Raw genomic sequence first — 20,364 nt, forward strand, 5'->3', positions numbered from 1 at the left:
AAAAAGGAAAAGCTTTCATAAAAGATTGTGTGCAAGTTACGACGTTTGTAACTTGCGTGCAAAAGTGTGTTGAAAAATATCACATTATTATCATTATTCATCATTTGGCTTGCCTTTTGATGACACTTTCACTGTCACTGAACTCGTTTGTTGCTAAATTAAGCATATACGCTGTCGAAAAGGCAATAATATTAACCAAACGGCTCGAAATTTTTTTTTAATTCCCCTTCCAATTTTCAACATTTTTGAAGGGGGGGGGGGGGTGACATAAAATGAAAATGAAATTTGTATCGGCCTAATTCAAATAATAGTAAATTCATTATCAGTTTTTGAATTTAAAATAAACCCAAGCCTCCTAGGAGTTCATTAGTTATAGCACACTTTTTCGCGCGCAGCCCCTCTGATAATTTTGCAGCAAGCCTACCCGGAGATCTAAGATCCACGGTCTCTTGCTTTGTGAGTTTTCTCGGTAGCACTTACTGCCCAGTAAGTAATAGGGATGCACTAATTTTGACGTGTAATGTTTTCTGTTTCAGGTAAGTTTTCAGTTAGCCACAGAGGCGAGCATAAGTTGTTTAAAGTTTTTAAGGGCTATGTCGTGGTCGATACAATCAAAAGCGGCCTTTAATCGGTATAGATTGCATCGACTTGATTACCACGGGAAATTCCTTCAAAACAAAGAGAAGTAAACTCAACGAGATTTGTGATTTGCCAGGCATAAGTCCATGTGTCCTGTAGATGGTCAACTTGATGCGGCGGCGAATTCTGCTCGATCGGAGCGTCCTTCGGGGACCAAAGTATGCGCGATTGCCTGCTATAACACGCGATATCGTTGTCGACAGTTACCAGTGACACCAAGTACACGAACTCTCCGACCACCTCGATTTCAACACCAGCAACTTGAACTCAAGGTGGCAGGTTGACAGGAAGAATTCAAATGGTGGTTTGACAAGCTGGAAGGAGCATCAAACTTAGCTCCGGCCCTCACAAGTTCCTGTCTCATACCTCAACGAGTCATATGATCACAATAGACTATCAGCTGGAACATGGACACAACTGGTTGGTCTTGCCTGAGCAATGTTATCATTTGACAATAGCTAAGTGAGAAGGGCGACGCGATTGAATCCTTTCCAGAATGATGTAAAGGCTACTGACTCCGGGTGGCAAACGGTTGTACTGGTACAATGCTTGAAGAGTGTTGACGGTCAGCATCCTACCGAATACCTCTTCGACATCCACTTGGAGACATATCTTCCGGATGGGGCAAAGGATGGCGATCGGATTCCAGCTCGTCGTTGAGACCACACAGACACGAACGGAGACGTTGTCAGTCCAGCGGACAACCACGATGGGGCCGCCCAGTCGGAGAATTGAATTGGTGAAATGATCTAGCAATCTCTGTAGTTCAGCGTCAATCTTGGAAAGTAAAGCGTAGACCACCGGCATTTTTGGACAATAAATAGGACGTGACTTCGGTTTGTAGTACAGTTTTACTTGAGCTTCGGTGCAACGACCTTGGGAACTTTGAAAAACATCAGAAAATCTGGATCGGAGGTTTTCTATCAAGGGCTCAGACTTATGCTGTATGGACTGGACTGGATCAGCGTTTTGAACGGAACCGACCAGAGATCGAGTTGATCGATCGTCTCGATGCTGAAGACGTGGAGATCCGGGTTGCTTAAAACATAAACTCGGCCTAGCTTGGTGACGCTGACTAGGAATTTACTGATGATACCAATCTCGTCTCCTGATGCACTGACAGCTACAACTTCTGTCTCTTGAGTTGGTGATTGGCCAATCGTTTCCTTCGCTTTGTCGTTCTGGTTAATGAAATATCTAAAATTGTATATAAAAATAAAAGTAACATCGATACATTTTTATTTCTAAGAAATTGTTTCAGAAATTACCAATATGTACCTACTTATTAGAAAAAAAAACCTCAACCTTTTGGCAAACCTAGAAAATTAGGAAATTTTATATCTCTGTTAATTAGACACTGTTTTGTGTAATTTTTCTCAATATTAAATCCCCGGAAAATAAAAGTTCAAAAGTACCTACTTAATTTCAGTAGTTATAATTCTTTACTCTAACAACAATCACATCTCAAGCATTCCATGATTTAATGAAACTAGTAGATAACACAAAAAAAAATAATAACAGTGTAATTAATGATCAGCATGTCTTTGAATGAAACAGTTGAATGATTCTATGTGATTCTATTGATGATTCTCTCTTTTTGCGTTTTTCATGAGAAAATGATAGTTAAATTGCCTAATTCATGAGTATGGTAAATTATTTCGATACTTTATTTGCTAAGTCTAAACGGCTAAACATGAGTATAATAATTGGTGGTAATCAAAAGAAGTTATTATATACAAAAACAATCTTTGTCACAGAATTGGTCCGTCATCCGTGTGAAATTTTTGCGCTATCAGTCTTCATCAGTGCTGTAAAAGATACGAATAGTAATGGATGGCGAGTTATTATACATTGTTCTAGATAATCTCAATACACTATCAATTATATTTGTACCTCATCATATCCGCAGTTGGCTCTTCAACCATCACCGAAGTGTTGGCATCCCGTTTCTTGGTAGCTCGAGGTCGGAGAGTCCTACTACTGCCGCTACCGCTGCTTGAAGCTGCCTGTGCCGACATCGAACCCGTCATCGTTGTTGTAGCTCCACTGGATGAAACAGTGGCAGTGGCTATCTGTAGATCCCTTCGGTTAACCTTCCTCCGGAAGGCTTTCTCTCGCAGTGACGAACGCTTGGCACCGATGTTATCACTCGAGCGTGCGCTTAAATCATCCATAGGATCGGTCTGTACAGCGCTAGGTTCATCCGTGTTGAGAACTTTGATTATCTCCTCCAGATCTTTGTGAAGACTTTGCATCAGATTTGATTGGGGTATTTTATCACCGGTACTACAGGATGCTTCGGTTTCTGTACACAGAAAAGAGAAAACAACAGTTTTGAAGTAGAATACTTCTCTCAGGAAGTTCGGCTACATAGGGATGTGAAATGAAAATCTAAAACCGAAAAAAGTGGAAAATATGTCCAATTTCAAATGCTAATAAATCGGTTAGTATTCGATGGATTTCCTTCGTTCTTGCAGCAATAGATTGGAAAATCTTCTAAGATTCTTCCCAAAAGAAGATAATTGTAATTTTATTATTCACACTATTGTACTATTTAAAATAGTCAAGCCTTGTCAAAACGAAAAATTCGATTGGTCGTTATATGATTGCTTCCCAAGCACGGTCGACAGAATCATATACCTTGCAATTTAAAACATGCCTATATTAGAGCCTGTTTCAGTTCATAATGGTTCTAGACAGCGACAACAGCAGTCGTCCTCCCTTAGCAGCAGCACTAGCAGTGCAGTGGATACCCGCGATGGCGGAAAGCGGCCACAGCTGTGGCGTAGCTGATGCAGGGACAGTGGATATCAATGGCAGCGTATAGCGGCTACAACTGTGGCATGGCTATGGATAGCGCACTAGTTGCAGCGGATCTCAGCATCGATAGCGGCTGATGCAGTGAGGCACTTTGGTGAAATGCAGTTTCTGTGCGATAGTGGGCACTAGTAAATGCATTTAATGAAAGGTTGACCCATTTTGACAACACGTGAGCCGTCTAGTTTTGAGTGTTAAATCAGCTTTTCACTGTTTACTTTATCACAAGGAATATTTTATTCACATGGTCAGTGATAACGCAAAGATTTGATCGGCATCTTATCCGATACTAAAATAAACAACAAATTGTCCTTTACAGGATGAAATAAAAACTTGATTGAAGAGTTAATATTTTCTAATGAGTTCATTTACATATTTAGATTTGTAAAAGTTATAAATTTTACTTTATCTCCGTGTCTCAGAACGTACTGAGTTATCTTTACGTTCAGTCATGAGCACGACATCCAAAAAAATTTCCTCTCAAAATTTAAAAATGGTCAAGCCCCAACTATGACAAGCAACTTACTATATTATTGAAAATGGTCAATCCTTGTTGAAGCGCGAAATTCGATTGATCTGATTAGTCAACGTTTATTTACTAGAAAAAATGACTGACGCGCAAGCAGCCGGGTTATCTTTCTTGTAAAAGTATTCTACTTCAACCTTGCAGTCGTGGCTTTGTACACAACTCTCCTGTTTTTTTAATATAATATTAGAATATTCATTAGTTTCCACACTCCCAGCACCCCATCGTAACGAATTCTAATTTGCCTTCAAAGTGTATGCTCAAGTGCGGCAGCAATTTTTGAGCAAAAAGTTTGAGCTTTCGCATGACTTCTTTGTGCAGCCGTCATATCATCTACCGACTCGCAGTGATTCAGAAGAAAAAAATCCCCTTTTGATCTCCGACTGTATATAACAGCTCGCAGGTGGCCGATAAGATTCAGTCAAGTTCCCAGCATGCATTTCACCGCTGCAGTTGTTTTGTGTGCCACAGTCGGTGCTCTTGCCACTGACTCTTCGAAATTGCCGATTGTCAACACTGGTCTTGGTGCGATTAGAGGTTTGGTGCTGCAATCACGTTTAGGGGATGATTATTTTGCGTTTCGTGGCATTCGCTATGCTCAACCGCCGCTGGGGGAGTTGAGATTCCGAGCTCCAGAACCAGTGTCCGCGTGGAAGGATGAGTTTGACGCTACCGAAGATGGACCCATGTGTCCGCAGCCCGCGTACAATAAAAGTGAAGTTTCTGAGGATTGTTTGCGTTTAAATGTATATACGAAGCAAATTCCAGGTGAATTGGTTCGAATGAGACCACGAGAAGTCTTAGTTTATCTCCACCCGGGTGGACTTTACGCTTTCTCCGGGCAAAGTCACAATAATGCTGGTCCGCAGTACTTAATGGACCGGGATATAGTTTTAGTCACGGTTAACTATCGCCTTGGGTCGCTAGGATTTATGAGCACTGGAACAGCAGAGTGTCCGGGAAATGCGGGTTTTAAAGATCAAGTTTTGGCACTACGCTGGATTCGGGATCATATCTCCAGCTTCGGAGGCAATCCGAATGCGGTAACTCTGATGGGCTACAGCGCAGGAGCATTGAGCACCACTCTGCATATGGTTTCGCCCATGTCCCGGGGACTGTTTCATCGTGCCATCGTAATGAGTGCATCCGCTGTGAGTCAGGTGAAAGTTCCCACCGAGCAAATCGAGCTGGCCCGAAAGCAAGCTGCTCATCTTGGTTGTGAGGTTACTCCGACGGAGAAGATGGTGGCCTGTTTGCGCCGAAAACCAGCGATGGAATTCGGGGACAGTTTGGAGTACATGTTTGTGATATCGTGGAATCCGGTTCTGCTATGGAAACCGGTAATTGAACCGGACTTTGGGCAGGAACGCTTCTTGGATCGGGATCCAACGGAAGCTTACTTGAAGGGAGATTTCATGAAGATTCCGGTTATCGCCGGTATTACAAAGGATGAATTCGCGGGCCCAGCTGTAGCGTTTCTAGCGAATGATACTTTGAGGAATGAGTTGGACAGTAGTTTTGATACGTTGGCACCGATATTGTTTCTGTACGACAGACACACCGAGGAATCGAAAAACAAGAGCCAACAGTTGAGGAAGGAATTTTTGGGGGACGAACCACTGAGCTTGAACAAATCGCTAACGGGGTTGAATTATGTGAGTACTAAAAGCCTCGGAATGTTTGAGTTATTTACAACAATCTCTCCATAGTTGTTTGCAGACAGTTTGATTGGATTTGCCGTACATCGCTTCGTTCAGCTTGCTTCCCGATACACGACCGTTTATCAGTACAAGTTTTCCTACGTCGGTCGATACAGCTTCCTTTACTATCCAAAGGACAAAATACCTTACGGAGCTGTTCATCATGACGATCTGTTGTATTTGCTGTCCATTCCATCAAAGGCGCCAATATTCAATGTCACCGATCCAGAACATACCACCGTAGATAGACTTACGGGAATGTGGACTGCTTTTGCTAAGACAGGGTACGTTTAATTTACTATCATCTATTAGATGAATTTTGCTGTAAGTAACGTTCTTTTCCAGCAATCCAAATAATGTAGACTTCAAACCAATCCCAAACTGGATTCCAGTCAGCGAAGGCGCCGATAATTATCTCGAAATTGGAGAGCAGTTGAAAATGGAGACAGGTTTGTTCAGCGAAAGATTCGCTTTTTGGGACAAATTGTTCCCGCTTCCAGCTATCAACAACGAAACACTAACGACTGTAGATAGCAAAGAATAAAACCTTTTACCACTTACCATCCAGAGATTCTTTCATTTCGTTATAAGCCATCTCCAACGCATCCAAAGCTGTAAACAGACCGGAGCTCGACTTCATCGTTCGAAAGTCCTTCTCAGCATCCTGAATTATCTTGTATGACTCGCGCACTTTATCGTCGAACCGATTCGTCTGGAGTCCTTTGACGAAGAATGAATCATATCCATGTTCCTTTTCGTCCTGCACGAAGCGAAAACCATCTCCAATGAATAACTTCCATAGGATAACTGCAATTTCATGGGATTCCCGCTCTGGTGACGGATTGCGAACGAATCGCTTGAACTCTTGCCAATCGGCCAAGGTAACGCGAATTTTACAGAACTGCCCAGTCGGTTGCTTGAAGTACAGCGCATACAGCAGATAGAAGGCACCAATTTTCTCCAGCGGCTTTTTTGAGCAGAGGAAAATCTGCTTCACGATAAGCAGTGCTTCGTTTATGAATTCAACCATTTCGAAGTCGGTATTCCGTCCACTAGAAAATTGCAACATTCTTGAAGTTTAGCAAGGAATACTATAACAATTAATACTTACTGAAAGATGTACTGAAAATTCACCCTTTTCCATTCGTGGCAGAAGTAGTAGAAATCCATCGATTGGTGCTTAGAAAATTCGCTCAAAAATGCGAAACAATCCTCGCGGAATCCGCGGGAAATTTCACTGACCATCCTTGAACAATATTTTTAAACTTATCGAACAAATTTTGTGCATTCACACAAATTTATACTCGCGAGCCGGTAAACTAAATTTTGTTTATAAATAAAACACCTAATCAGTGCTGCCAGTTTCTCGATCTTCATGTGACTTTGTCAAACTTCCGGGATTTTGTACTATTTTTCACTCAAGTGCGGAGTGAGGTAAAAGGAAAAGAGGTAAAGAAATTTGGTCCTCCACAGCAAAAAACACTCTGGGTCTAATGAGCAACCAACCAACTGTATGGCTCATTCTGTACCTGAATAATGTCTGCTTTTTCTACTTCACGTGAGTACTCCAAAACAAGTTACATTTCGCTTTACAGTAATATCACATACATAAGACATACGTAACACCATAGACTAAAGAGACATAGATATCCAAGTTGGGCTTCGCTGCATATAATCTCAAAGCAACACTATGAACTTGCCATCTGTAGGCCGTTGGGTGAACTAAAGCATATCCACTCGGAAAAATATCATGGTACTCCTTATCATTTCAGTGGTGAGCTTGACCATATTCTCACACCCAGAAAAATCATGTTACTTTCAATCAGATTTGTACGGCGGTTTTCAATCGACTTTACAATATAATCTAGATGATTTGCAATTTCAATTTATTACAACAACACTGCAAAGAAACCTCGCGTAATTTTACAAATTAGCATGAGTCTCAAAATGTAAAAATCTCATAGATACTCTCATCGAATTGTCGAAGGTGACAAAAAGAAAAAGAAAGCTTCACATTCACTTAAATTATTTTAACATTGTTTATGTTGTACTTCACGTTCGTGAATTTTGACGAAATAAGTTATGCTATGCATTGCTACTCGTTGTAAGTGAATTTTGAGGATATTAAGAGACATATATAACAACGATTTTCAACGCAGGAATGTAAAACCTTAGTTAAAAATAGCGTTTAGCGGTATTCACAAACATAAATATTGTATCGTTTTTAAATAGAACTTAAAAGGATGAGTAAAAATTTCCAAATTTGATTTCTTTGCAAATATTAATTAATCGATTTAAACATTCAAGTAAGGAATAGTGAAATTGATAATGAATGAGATCACAAAAAATAATCTGCAAAGGAAGCTACAAACCGAATAGGAGAACATTCTACAGCATTATTTGACAGCTGAGGTAGAATTTTTAACCCAACCAGTTCCGCAAAGGGATTAAAACTGTATAGCGGTTCTCAAACGGCTATTAAAATTGGTACAAACATTAACTTCATACATTTTGCTCGCAACACCTTTATAACGGTGCCATCTGATGACCTTAAATCTGTGATTATTAGCAAAATCGATTTATCATGCTCAATCCGCTAGATGAAAACGAAAACAAGATGGCAATACCGTATAAGGTAATTGAAAATTAGATGACAGGACCATACAATGATATTGGAAAACATGCTTCACCTTCACCACCTTGTCGTCATCACCAAATTAACAGTATATAAATTAGTTCAATTTTCGTTCACGCGCAGCGAAACTCGTGTCCACTGCATACTGCAAGAGTAACGTATTGTGTACTAGTCATCTTTGCTTATGCTTAAAAACATATTGTTGAAACGACTATGAACAATACTATCATACTATCATCAAAATAAATAATTCATATCATGGTCATCTCATACATTGACATTTATTTTAGTCCTGTTGTAATCAGCGAAGGAAAAAAATCACCTCTAGCGATTAATGAATACATATAAAACAAGCCTAGAATGCGTTGACATCGTCGTCAGTATGCGAAAAACAAAGTATCGGAGCTGGTGCACTCTTTTTGCTTTCCTCTTTACGATATATTTCTATTCATTAGTGTACACCACAATACGTGGTTCTCTATGTGCACAACTCGGTATATGAAGTTATTCGTCTCTGTTACAAAGAGCGATCAGAACTTGTTATATCCTTATTCTTTTGACTCATGAATGATTTTTTGTCAGAAAAAGAAAGAAAATGACAGTGTATGCTCTCCTACTCTCGCTTAAACTCAACCGCTGCCGAAGTAGTTCCTTCCCCCACACATTCCTCTCACCGGACCACACCTCTGCTGCTGTTCAGGCGACATGATTTTCTCCTGTTGCTATCCTTTATTCCCGTAACTACCGGCCTATGGAGAGATAAACGCAACGATCGAATCGCTTCTCAGAGCTGATGTAGCCTAGTCATGTGTTTGTTATCTCCCAGAAACCTATGCACCCTATCATCATTTCATTATAGGTTGAGAGGATTCGAGTTTGGTCCCGGCCTGTACACATCGTGAAGTGCACATATGATGAATAAACGACGATTGCATCATATTTGTTTCGTTTCCATCACTGTGTAATAAATCATTATTATTATCTAGACCATATAGATTAGTCTGTTAAAAACACCGCACAAATCTGACTAAGCCTAAAATAATAGCAATTACCTTAATATTTTTCTGTGTGTGCTCATTAAATGTAGTTCACCCAAGCGCCAGCATCCTCGGAGGGGCGCCTAATTTTTGTTGCCCGTATTGTTGGTTGAGTTGGATATCTATGTTTCAATAATCTAAGGTAACATTCAGGAAGAAATCTTCCAAAAAAGTTGGTACAAAATGTACTACTCGAATGGTACCACACTCTGAATAAAATCACTGTTTGAGTTGTTTTTGAAGGCAGTGTCCCTGCATTTGTCTCGTTCCTACTCGAAAAATGCTGCATTGATTTTGTATATAACTTTTAACAGTTCCTTACGGGACTTTCTTTGGGGCTCGATAAGGCCGAGAAAAAGAAAACTCATTTTGTTCATTATTTATCGAGCAGTTTGACAGGACGAGGTACAGAGTACTATGGGGCAACGTGTACCAGAAAAAAAGCCAGTGTTACGTATGTCTTATGTATGTGGTAATATTCACATCAAGTGAACTAATTCGACGCTTTACGTTTATGATATCTATGAAAAGACATTTCATTGTCTGACTCAGTGCTTAAACTCCAGATGGCATTGAAATAGAAAAATAAATTTATTTTCGATGGCGCACCATCAAAAATCCATCACAATATGTTGAATTTTTTTTTTGCTTTGTTCTAGGTACTATCACATACATAAGACATACGAAACACTCAAGAAGAAATATTCCAAAAAAGTTGGTACATAATGAACTACTCGAATGGTACCACGCCCTGAATAAAATCACTGTTAAACCGAGAAAAAGAAAATTCATTTTGTTCATTATTTGTCGAGCAGATGGACAGGACGAGGTACGGAGTACTATGGGGCAACGTATACCAGAAAAAAAACGGCAGTGTTACGTATGTCTTATGTATGTGGTACTATTTTGATTTACAAGATTCAATATTTTAAATATTCGCAATGATTTCGGAAAATGTACAACTAAATAAACATTACGGCAGATGCACGTTTCACTAATGATCATCATTTCAATGTACACTAAAGTCGCTTTTTACGCGGGGAATACGTGCGGCGTAAAAAAAACTGCGTAAAAAAACCGCGTTAATTCCGGAATCCGCGTAAAAAAACCGCGTAAATTCCGGAATCCGCGTAAAAAAGCCTGCGTTAATTCTGCATTCCGAGTGAAGGTAAACCGAAATCCGCGCAAAAAAAAAAATACCGCGTAAATTTCGGAATCCGCGTAAATTCCGGAATCCGCGTGAAAAAAGCCGCGTAAAAAGAAACCCGCATGAAAAAAAACCGCGTAAAAAGCGATCTAGTGTACTGAATTTTTGCTATTCACACCATATTTTGCAGTGCTTGACGAAGACTGAGATTTAGGCTGTAGAGATTGTGACATGAAAAAACCGACAGGAAGCTTAAAGTTTGTAAGGTAAGGAACGGCTTAAGCAGTGGCACTTGTTTCAATCAGTCGAAAAAAAACGGGCCTCAAACTCCAGAATTTCGACAATTTCAATGACTAGAAATGAACTGATTGACTACCCGAAAAAAAACATTGAAAAAACCTTAAAAGTTGCTGTAATTTATTAGAGGGGGTAACCCTACACACTAATAAAATAGCTAACTGCAGTGGGCAGCTAGCTACTCTTCGGGTTGCGTATTTTAATTTGCCCGGCAGACCCTTACAGGGCGGCCAGATACCTCTACCGGACTTTCGGACTTTTGCTAGAACACAGAAGGAAAAAACAACAAATAAATAAAATAAAAACTTATCGGTTTATTCTCTCTTTCCTCCAGCTGTCGTTAGTGGTGATTTCGAGGGGTGGTACTCAGGGGCGGCTTTTCTGCTCCTGCAGTTCGCAGTCTCACAGCGGCTGCGACAATCCTCGGCGGGCGGTGTTCTCCTGCTCCTTGTTACTTAGCCGGGGGTAGCAAATTGTGTAGCTTACCCACTCCGGCGAGCAAACACAAAAAAAGCACTCAATTCACGGGCCAACGGGACAACCTTCGTTGGTCTTAAAAAAAAAGAGCGGAACAACCTTCGCTCCTACGGGACACAAACTGTAAAAATAAAACAGTTAAAAACGGGCACTTTTCGAACATAAACAAACGACGCGTGTCACTCGTACCGTGATCGAGGCTAAACTGACTATTCCCAATGGCTGCCGACCACAACAAACCCGCCGAGACTTAATTCATCGGCCTATCTATCCCTAACAATTATTCTACAAACATGACATGAAAATTATCGAACCTATCTAACGCGACAATATCGTTCACAAACGAAAAACGAAAATAAACAAACTTATGTGAACGATATTCAGCGCAAGTGGTGACAGTTGTCATGTTGGGTAACGCTGCTGCGGGGGTGTTCAAGTGCGGGTAATTTCCACTAATACACTCCCTCGCAAAAGTACCCATAATAAGGGTTATTTTCACGTGAACACGCTCTTGCAGCGTTACCCAAAATTAGATAAATTTTCCACTCGATGCTGAAATTGCAACCGCACCGGTTACAAATTGTACATAGTTATACCACATACATAAGACATACGTAACACTCAGGAAGAAATCTTCCAAAAAAGTTGGTACAAAATGAACTACTCGAAAGTAGCAACCTAGAAAAGTAGAGAAGTAGAGAAAAAGATAGTAAAAAATCGATTTACTTATGTTTGTATTTCACGTTACACATTTCGAGTATTTCGTCTCAATACTGCTTAAAATATATTCCCTATCATAGTTTTATTTCTATACTATCTTTTAAAATACCTCACCAAGCAAACTTTAAAACTCATTAAGCGTAACCATGGTACGCTTGATCTTAGCACAAGCAGACGTTCAAGCAAGGACAACATTGATCGAATATTCCGTGTAAATTTTCAAAGAGAAATGAGTTTTAAACAGTGGTGGGCACCGCTAACCGAAAATTTAGCGACGCTAATCGCTAAGTCGCTAACCGGAAAATTTAGCTCGATAATCGCTAAACGCTAAACCCACATTAGCGGAACTTTCGCTAATCGCTAACTTTTTAATATGTAAAAGTCATATCGCTATATTTATTGCTCGTGTTTTGTAAGATTTGGACCACTTTGATCTGTTTTGGTTAAACAAACGAATACAATTACTTACAAGAATAACAAAAGTTATTTAGCTTGCATTGAAAATAGATACACTTAGGAATGTTTTCATAAAAATTCAATTATTATCTGAATCGAAAAAGTAGAACCAAAGTTGTCATAATTTCAAGCGCATTGCAATTTACCAAAGTTCTTGGTGTGGCGCAAATTCAATCTATGCCTTGTGCTTGTTCTTCAAATGCTCCTGTGGCTTGTACGATAACTGGAACTTCATTCTAGGGTGAAAAAAATGACAAAAGTAACTTTCGCAGTAAAGTATGTTCATCTTTCGAAGCAATTTACGTACGCCATCAGCAATTCACAGTTTTTCCAAATATTTCTATTGTCGCTTCTCTACAAAATTTAGCGAATCAGCGATTAGCGTTTCGAAGGCCAAAATTTTAGCGACGCTAACAGTTTCGCTAACCAGCTCAAAAATTAGCGAAATCGCTAAATCGCTAACTGAATTTTAGCGTCGCTAATTAGCGAATTAGCGGAATGGTGCCCACCACTGGTTTTAAATCACTTGTACACTAGCGCCGCATGGTGACCTTCTTGCTACAATATTTTTTTTTTTGCAGGTGTACAAGGCTGGCGTCACTACTAGTAGCGCTATTTGGTTGAGTATTGCTAATACTAAAATATTCTACAAGTTGAGAACTCAGCTTGGACGTCTATCTGCAGATTTAGGTATCTTTTTCAGTGTGTTTTTCATCGATTATAAAAGAAATCGATGAAACGAACTGACAGTGTTTCGAAAACCAGAGCTTGCCGAGCTTGCCAGATCACATAAATTTAAAAGTAATTGACAAAATCGTGAGTCTGTATGGTTTGTATTTAGATGGGTTAGATTCAAAATATATATATAATTTTTTGATATTTTGAAATTTCATTTGAATTTTTTAGACAGTAGAAAAGTAAAGATACTTTGTAGAAACATAACTTGGTAATCATTTTTAGAGAATATCGACTAATTAACTGACCATAATTTTCCTTTCACTATATTTGGCATCACTGCAGCTATTCTTCGGCCATATTTGTTTATTTTTGTCTCAGTAAAAAGAAATTACTTGATTCCAAGCAGTGACTGTAAATACTACAGAAAATAATCAATTTTCGAGATTATAATCAAAACTTTCTACTCATTGACTAACCCTCTCTGTAGGGGTCAATTGTCTTAGACGTGGTATGCATATAATTAGCCTCTTTCCAATCAAATCAACAAAATATTTATCCTATCTTGCAATCGTAGTTTGACCTCATTGCCACAGCCCACAAGCGATGTCTGATCCGCACGACGAACTGTGTCCACCGAGCAATCCCGAGGATGACGAGCTCACCCTTCCACGGGCCAGCATTAATAAAATCATCAAGGAATTGGTTCCCTCAATCAGAGTGGCAAACGAGAGTCGCGAGCTGATACTGAACTGCTGCACAGAATTCATTCATTTGATCAGTTCCGAAGCCAATGAAGTTTGCAACCTGCGGAACAAGAAAACCATCAACGCTGAGCACGTACTGGAGGCGTTGGACCGGTTGGGATTCAAAGATTACAAACAGGAAGCGGAAGCTGTACTGAACGACTGCAAACAGGTGGCGGCCAAGCGGAGACGACAGAGTACAAGGCTGGAGAATCTAGGCATTCCGGAGGAAGAATTGTTGCGCCAACAGCAGGAACTATTTGCGAAAGCGCGCGAGGAGCAGGCGGCAGCGGAACAGCAACAGTGGTACAGTCTGCAGCAGAACGCCGAGCTGTACCAGAAGCAAATGTCCCAGGATGATGAGGACGATAGTGATGATTATTAGACGGAAAACTTGTGGAAAGGTTTTTCTGTAAATTTTACTAGGTTTAATTGTACTGAAATAAATGGAATTGATTGTTTGTGCATGGTTGTCTTTTTAAAAATAATCTCGCGATTAGATTTTTTTTTAATTCTTAATATTCTCAAGTAAAATTCTTAAATAGCAAGTGCATCTGTTTGTGTTTCATGACTCAGCTGCGTCTGAAGGTTGGAAAGTTTGTTCTTCAGCACCTGAACTCCCATCAGCACAATATTTTCCGGTTTGAGCGCCCCGGAAGATTCTACATTGAAGAAAAATTTGTTCGGTTTTGCTTCCCAGTTGAACTCCGCCTCGTACTTATCATCGTCAAGCTCAGTGTGTTCGGATTTTGGCCATTCGTCCGGCTTCGGAAACAGCGTGTGTCGCATCGAATTATCCGGATCGTACTCGAAACATACACCACAGGTTGGGTTCCATTTGGCGTGCTCTTTTCCGAAGCCTTTCTTTGCATACGCTCGCAATTTCAATTCTTGCCCTTTGCGTAGTTTAATGATTAAAATTTCGTCAGTACCTTCGCCGTATTCGTTGTCTTCATCGTCACGATGGCGCGATGTGACCGGGAGAACTCGCGGATCGCTAGACTTTAGATCAGCCGTGGTTACGTGTCGGGTATGTTCTTCGTTACACTTAACATCTAATACAAATTCGACACTGCATTCAGTGCAAAAGTCCAAGCAAGTGCAATCCCTACTGTACTGCATTCGTTCGACAACTTCATCAGAAATTAGCGGAATCAATCCGACACGATGTGCGAGAAATTCGTCTGCCAGAACCGTGGTGTTTGATTCCAGTTGAACCCAATCAATAGCCAGTGTTGGAGTTTCGGCTATAAACACTCTCCGCAGGCTGTTTGCGACACTGCAAAACAAAATATAAATCGAAAACCATCACATAACCACACTCTATACTGCTTGGTATTAAATTTCAAGCTCACCTCAATTCTGTGTCTTCTACAACGAATTTAACATTTTCATCTGTTAATTCGGTGATATTTACCGATGGTTGATTTGCATAAGGCATTTTTACACCTAAGACCGCCTTCCAAACGCAAAGTAATCAAACACAACTAATTTCCTTCAAAGCCGAAGATTCAAGCTCGAGCGGATTTATCAAACAGAAGCCAACTGAAGTTTGACGTTTGTGCGTCAGCCATGAGACAAGCTACACGCTCGCAAAAAATAGATTATACGCAGAGTAGTTTATACTCAGTTTTTAAAATACGCTCATGAAAAAGTATTAATTAGCCCTGACACAAGTCGCTGCAGCGCTGCAATTGGATCCTTAAGTTTTTAACGGTTTTCTGATTTTTATATATCAGCTGAAAGAGTGCAATTTTCTGAGCAAAACGTGATTTTTAAAAAATGTTTGTCGTTTTCCTCCAATTTTTAAATGAAGAATAAAAAACTGCTCGAAATGCCTTAAATGACAGTTCTTTCATATACCGTACATGGACGAAACGTCAACTAAGACCTTTCGAGCAGTTTTTTTTATTCTTCATTCAAAACTCGAAGGAAAACGATAAACATTTTTTAAATATCACGTTTTGCTCAAAAAACGCGGCTTTTTTAAATGATATTCAAAAACTGGTATAGCTTTAGGACCCAATTCGCTGGTGAGTTCAGCGACGCATAGATTTCTAGCGATGTCATTTTGTATGACTATTTCTCGCACAATACAATGCAGTTTAGATGTTCTTTGATAAAATTGACATAGTTTTGCGACTAGAAAATAATCAAAACTATTAGAAAATTTTATAGTCGCATATTTCGGGACATTTAATGTTGAATCAAAGACTACGTTATATTAAAATACTACGGAATTCGCTGGAAAATCATTGTCAGGCGAGGGACTCGTCGATTCCGATTTTTCTCTGCATGCACAATAAAAGGGATTTTTAAGGCTGTGCGCAACTACTCGAATTTTCATATGCAATTGTCAATTTATGTGTGAAAACAAAAGCAAAAATATTTCCTTCTTTAACTTTCGCAAGTAAAAACCAAACCAATATCAACAGAGTCGTCAGGGTTAATTAATATTTAGCTTTTTACGCACCATAATGGCGGTCGCTACCCGAAAAAAATAACATCATAACAACCTTAAAACACAGACTAACTGACGTAACACTGGAACCTAGCTCCATCGCCACAAAAAACGTTCATTTCAAATTTTCAATCGAATAACAGTCATCGCGCGAAAACGTCGTCTGGGGTACTGTCATGCAATCACATTCATGTTTTGTAGTTCCCCATTTGACACATGCAGTAACGCTGCGCTTATGTCGAAATACATGACGTATCGCGAACACGACAGCAGATGGTACTAGTGTTACTAACGTAAAGTACTGGAATCATCCAAACGATGATTTATTGAATATTTGTTCGACGTGTTATGTCTGTTAGTTTGTGCTTAAAAGTTACTGTAATTGTACATAGTTGTACCACATACATAAGACATACGTAACACTTAGGAAGAAATCTTCCAAAAAAGTTGATACAAAATGAACTACTCGAATGGTTCCACCCTCCAAAAAAAATCACTGTTTGAGTTGTTTTTGAATGCAGTGTACCTGCGCAACCCTGAAGTTGTCCCGTTCCTACTCGAAAAATGCTACATTGCTTTTGTAAACAACTTTTTGACAGTTTTTTATGGGAATTTCTTTGGGGCTCGACAAAGCCGAGAAAAAGAAAGTTCATTTTATTCATTATTGGTCGAGCAATGCAGCATTCATAGATTGTAATAATTCGTATCCGCTACTTTTCATCAACTGGTAAATAACTTAAAAAGCGCAAAAGGTGGAGCCTATATGCAACTAACCTAACAGTGCTATGTGAAATAATCATCAGCATCGACAACCGCTGCAGCATAGGAAGAAATTAGAGGAAAAATAAGATTTATTTTGTTTAGCTTTACTCTTATTACTCTTCGGTGATGGTGTCGCGAAGTTACCTATAACTACATACATTATAAACAGCTTCAAATATATCGAAATTTTTCTCTATTTACATTTCTGATAGGTATGTAAGGTATGCGATTAAAAATTGACCATGAAAAAAATATTTTTACTTCGTAATTGGGTTGTTTAGCTATTCACGGATTTCCGATTTTTTCATATCATCTGAAAGAGTGTAATTTTCTGAGCAAAACGTGATTTTTTAAAACTTTATATCATTATCCTCCGATTTTTAAATGAAGAATTAAAATTCGCTCCAAATCGCTACAATGACAGTTGGTATATGGGCGAACTGTCATTGTAGCGATTTCGAGCAGTTTTAAATCTTGATTTAAAAAGCGAAGGACAACGATAGAAAAAATTTTTAAATCACGTTTTACTCAGAAAATGCAGATCTTTCAGATGATATAAAAAACTGATATAGCTGAACAACCCAATTATTCACGCGCCTCTCGTACCTCGTCCACACTACACCGCATTTCACCATGTTATCAGGAGATTCGTGTAATCCCCCCACCCCTCCGCTAGGCCATATCACCTTGCATATCACTTGATATCCCATACAATTGAACTTTCATCGGGTATCATCTCGGCTACATGATATCGCAGATATCATGTTCGAAAACCAAAAGAAAAACAGATTTGCAGCAGTTGGCAGCACTTAAAAAATTTCGCAATACGCGATGCATGCGAAAAGAAAGAAAGGAAATATTTTTGATCGTGTTATCCCGCACATTTTGACAGTTGCATTTTCGCGTTGAGAGTTGAAGAGTTCGCATTGGTGCGAGCAAACTAGCCGACCTTACCTGTCCTTACTGCATTGCTTGTGTTACTTGTTTTTGTTTTGATCTGTTTTTGTTTCCTTCACTTAACAATTACCAAAGCAAATGTCAAACCATATTAACTCACTGTAGTGTGAACACCACAAGTGATATCCGATATCATCTGGAGATATGCGGCGTAGTCTGAACAAGGCATAAAGAGCTGAATAGATCATAGATTATTGCACAAAAAAAATAACCTCACTTTTTTGATACTTTCCACAGGTTTGTTTACGAGGTGTTGGATTTTTTTTTCCATTCGCCGTTTATTACTTTGGTCTGTTGGGAGTGAAAATGAATGATATGAATACGAAAAATATCGTACAGCTCTCCGCATACGCCTAACAGAACAAAATCCAACAAATTATAAACAAATTTGTGGGAAGTGTCAAAAAGTGAGTTTATTTTTTGTGTGCAATGATCTATTAGCAACATAAATCTTACAAGATATATTTTTCCAAGTGTGTTTTCACTGGCTCAGATAGATGATACGTATTCAGCTTTTTACGCACCATAAAGGCGGGTGCTATAAAGCGTGTTCGTAATTTGCGAACCTCTCTGCTTACGTCAGTTTCGTGATTACTGGTGTTTTGGCCAACCCAATGGCATCGCGCCATGTTTCAAGGGCGAACATCTCAACGTATGTGTAAACGAGATAGCATACCACCGCCACTTTTCATACACTTTTATCTGACAGCTGACAGTGGGCAGAATGAGTTTGAGCCCAGGACATGAGTTCATTGTCATTCACTATAGGGATGCCATTCGATATAGGGATGCCGATGGCTCGGTTTTGGCACCACTTATGTTGCCAGATTTATTGTTTTCCTTGCGAAGTACATGAAAAGTTAAACTGACATAAGCAGAGTTGTCGAAGGGTTAGATAACATATTACGAATTATCTGTAATAGCGTCAGCCATTATGGTGCGTAAAAAGCTGGATAAAAGTTAGTTAAAACAATACAGCAGCTTAATAAAATGGGAAAACTCAGTTCTGGGTGAAAGTTTGTCTGGAGTTTTGACCGGATGCGAATTAGAAATACTCAGAGAGCGAAAGAGAGATATAGGGAAAAGAGAGAAAGAGAGAAAAGAGATAAAAAAAAGAGAGAGAAAGAGAAAGCGAAAGAGAAAAAAAGAGAAAGAAAAAGAGAAAGAAAGAGAGAAAAAAAGAGGAAGAGAAAGAGAAAAAGAAAGAGATAGAGAAAGAGAAAGAGAAAGAGAAAGAGAAAGAGAAAAAGAAACAGAAAGAGAAAAGAGAAAGAGAAAGAGAAAGAGAAAGAAAAATAGAAAGAGAAAGAGAAAGAGAAAGAGTAAGAGAAAGAGAAAGAGAAAGAGAAAGAGAAAGAGAAAGAGAAAGAGAAAGAGAAAGAGAAAGAGAAAGAGAAAGAGAAAGAGAAAGAGAAAGAGAAAAGAGAAAGAGAAAGAGAAAGAGAAAGAGAAAGAGAAAGAGAAAGAGAAAGAGAAAGAGAAAGAGAAAGAGAAAAAGAGAAGAGAAAGAGAAAGAGAAAGAGAAAGAGAAAGAGAAAGAGAAAGAAAAGAGAAAGAAGGAAAGAGAAGGAAAGAGAAAGAGAAAGAGAAAGAGAAAGAGAAAGAAAAGAGAAAGAGAAAGAGAAAGAGAAAGAGAAAGAGAAAGAGAAAAATAAGAGGAAGGGAAAAAAGAAAAAGTGAAAGAAAGGGAAAGAGGGAGATAGATAGAGAGAGAGAGAGAGAGAGAAAGAAGGAGAAAGAAAGGAAGAGAGAGTAAGAAGGAGATAGATAGATAGATAGAGAGAGACTCACTTTTCTGACACTTCCCACGGGTTTGTTTACAAGGTGTTGGAATTTTTCTCCATTCACTGTTTAGTGATAGGCAGTAGGAGTTAAAATGAGTCATACGAGTACGAAAAAGATGGGATAACTCTCCGCTTAGCGAACTCGTTACTGTAATCTTTTTGTTTATTCTTGGAAACGCAATTTTTAACAACACACTTCCGCATTTTTATTCGAGCCAGAAATTTTACTATGTAAACAAACCCGCGACAACTGTCAAATCTCTTTCTTCTTTTTTTGTGACGTCATCCTGCAATGATCTATTGCTAGCACCACCCCTATGGCATCGAGGATGCTTCAAGGGCTAACATCTCAACACATGTGTAAACGAGATAGCATATCACTACCTCTTTTCATACATTTTTACCTCACTGCTGACAGCGGGCACAAATTATTTTGAGCCCAGGACATGAGTTCATTGTCATTCACTGTTACTCGGTATAGGGATGCCAATGGCTCGGTTAGAATGGCCTAACCTCACTCTTCTTGAC

At 39.2% G+C, this 20,364-nt stretch overlaps 4 protein-coding genes across 4 annotated transcripts; 2 read left to right on the plus strand and 2 right to left on the minus strand.

Moving 5' to 3' along the window:
* Window positions 1–2,017: 2,017 nt before the first annotated feature.
* LOC129719483 (snRNA-activating protein complex subunit 1) lies at window positions 2,018–7,011 on the minus strand. Its single transcript, XM_055670851.1, has 4 exons — window positions 6,794–7,011; window positions 6,244–6,734; window positions 2,533–2,944; window positions 2,018–2,447 (listed from the first exon to the last, which is right to left on the minus strand). Exons 1-4 carry the CDS (start codon window positions 6,925–6,927, stop codon window positions 2,432–2,434), a joined length of 1,053 nt encoding a protein of 350 aa, XP_055526826.1. The 5' UTR covers window positions 6,928–7,011; the 3' UTR covers window positions 2,018–2,431.
* On the plus strand, window positions 4,380–6,245 carry LOC129719481 (carboxylic ester hydrolase-like). Its single transcript, XM_055670849.1, has 3 exons — window positions 4,380–5,637; window positions 5,692–5,966; window positions 6,028–6,245. The coding sequence occupies exons 1-3, from the start codon at window positions 4,417–4,419 to the stop codon at window positions 6,224–6,226; spliced, it is 1,695 nt and encodes a 564-aa protein (XP_055526824.1). The 5' UTR covers window positions 4,380–4,416; the 3' UTR covers window positions 6,227–6,245.
* A 6,460-nt stretch (window positions 7,012–13,471) lies between the features above and the next one.
* LOC129719486 (protein Dr1) lies at window positions 13,472–14,339 on the plus strand. Its single transcript, XM_055670853.1, has 2 exons — window positions 13,472–13,637; window positions 13,704–14,339. Exon 2 carries the CDS (start codon window positions 13,733–13,735, stop codon window positions 14,255–14,257), a length of 525 nt encoding a protein of 174 aa, XP_055526828.1. The 5' UTR covers window positions 13,472–13,637; window positions 13,704–13,732; the 3' UTR covers window positions 14,258–14,339.
* Window positions 14,340–15,443, minus strand: LOC129719485 (DNA-directed RNA polymerase II subunit RPB3). The gene is made up of 2 exons (XM_055670852.1): window positions 15,228–15,443; window positions 14,340–15,151 (listed from the first exon to the last, which is right to left on the minus strand). Exons 1-2 carry the CDS (start codon window positions 15,311–15,313, stop codon window positions 14,410–14,412), a joined length of 828 nt encoding a protein of 275 aa, XP_055526827.1. The 5' UTR covers window positions 15,314–15,443; the 3' UTR covers window positions 14,340–14,409.
* Window positions 15,444–20,364: the final 4,921 nt, after the last annotated feature.

This window comes from Wyeomyia smithii, chromosome 2, assembly GCF_029784165.1.
Source record: "Wyeomyia smithii strain HCP4-BCI-WySm-NY-G18 chromosome 2, ASM2978416v1, whole genome shotgun sequence".
NCBI classification, from domain to species: Eukaryota; Metazoa; Arthropoda; class Insecta; order Diptera; family Culicidae; genus Wyeomyia; species Wyeomyia smithii.

What these genes read in the sequence shown, in the direction of transcription:
- LOC129719481 (XM_055670849.1), top strand. Translation starts at nt 4,417, where the DNA reads ATGCATTTCACCGCTGCAGTTGTTTTGTGTGCCACAGTCGGTGCTCTT. An exon ending in CGCTAACGGGGTTGAATTAT is followed by an intron (nt 5,638 to 5,691) that starts GTGAGTACTAAA and finishes ATCTCTCCATAG; the next exon opens with TTGTTTGCAGACAGTTTGAT. An exon ending in ACTGCTTTTGCTAAGACAGG is followed by an intron (nt 5,967 to 6,027) that starts GTACGTTTAATT and finishes GTTCTTTTCCAG; the next exon opens with CAATCCAAATAATGTAGACT.
- LOC129719483 (XM_055670851.1), bottom strand. Translation starts at nt 6,927, where the DNA reads ATGGTCAGTGAAATTTCCCGCGGATTCCGCGAGGATTGTTTCGCATTT. An exon ending in AATTTTCAGTACATCTTTCA is followed by an intron (nt 6,735 to 6,793) that starts GTAAGTATTAAT and finishes GCAATTTTCTAG; the next exon opens with TGGACGGAATACCGACTTCG. An exon ending in AATGAAAGAATCTCTGGATG is followed by an intron (nt 2,945 to 6,243) that starts GTAAGTGGTAAA and finishes TTCTGTGTACAG; the next exon opens with AAACCGAAGCATCCTGTAGT.
- LOC129719486 (XM_055670853.1), top strand. Translation starts at nt 13,733, where the DNA reads ATGTCTGATCCGCACGACGAACTGTGTCCACCGAGCAATCCCGAGGAT.
- LOC129719485 (XM_055670852.1), bottom strand. Translation starts at nt 15,313, where the DNA reads ATGCCTTATGCAAATCAACCATCGGTAAATATCACCGAATTAACAGAT. An exon ending in GTAGAAGACACAGAATTGAG is followed by an intron (nt 15,152 to 15,227) that starts GTGAGCTTGAAA and finishes TTTGTTTTGCAG; the next exon opens with TGTCGCAAACAGCCTGCGGA.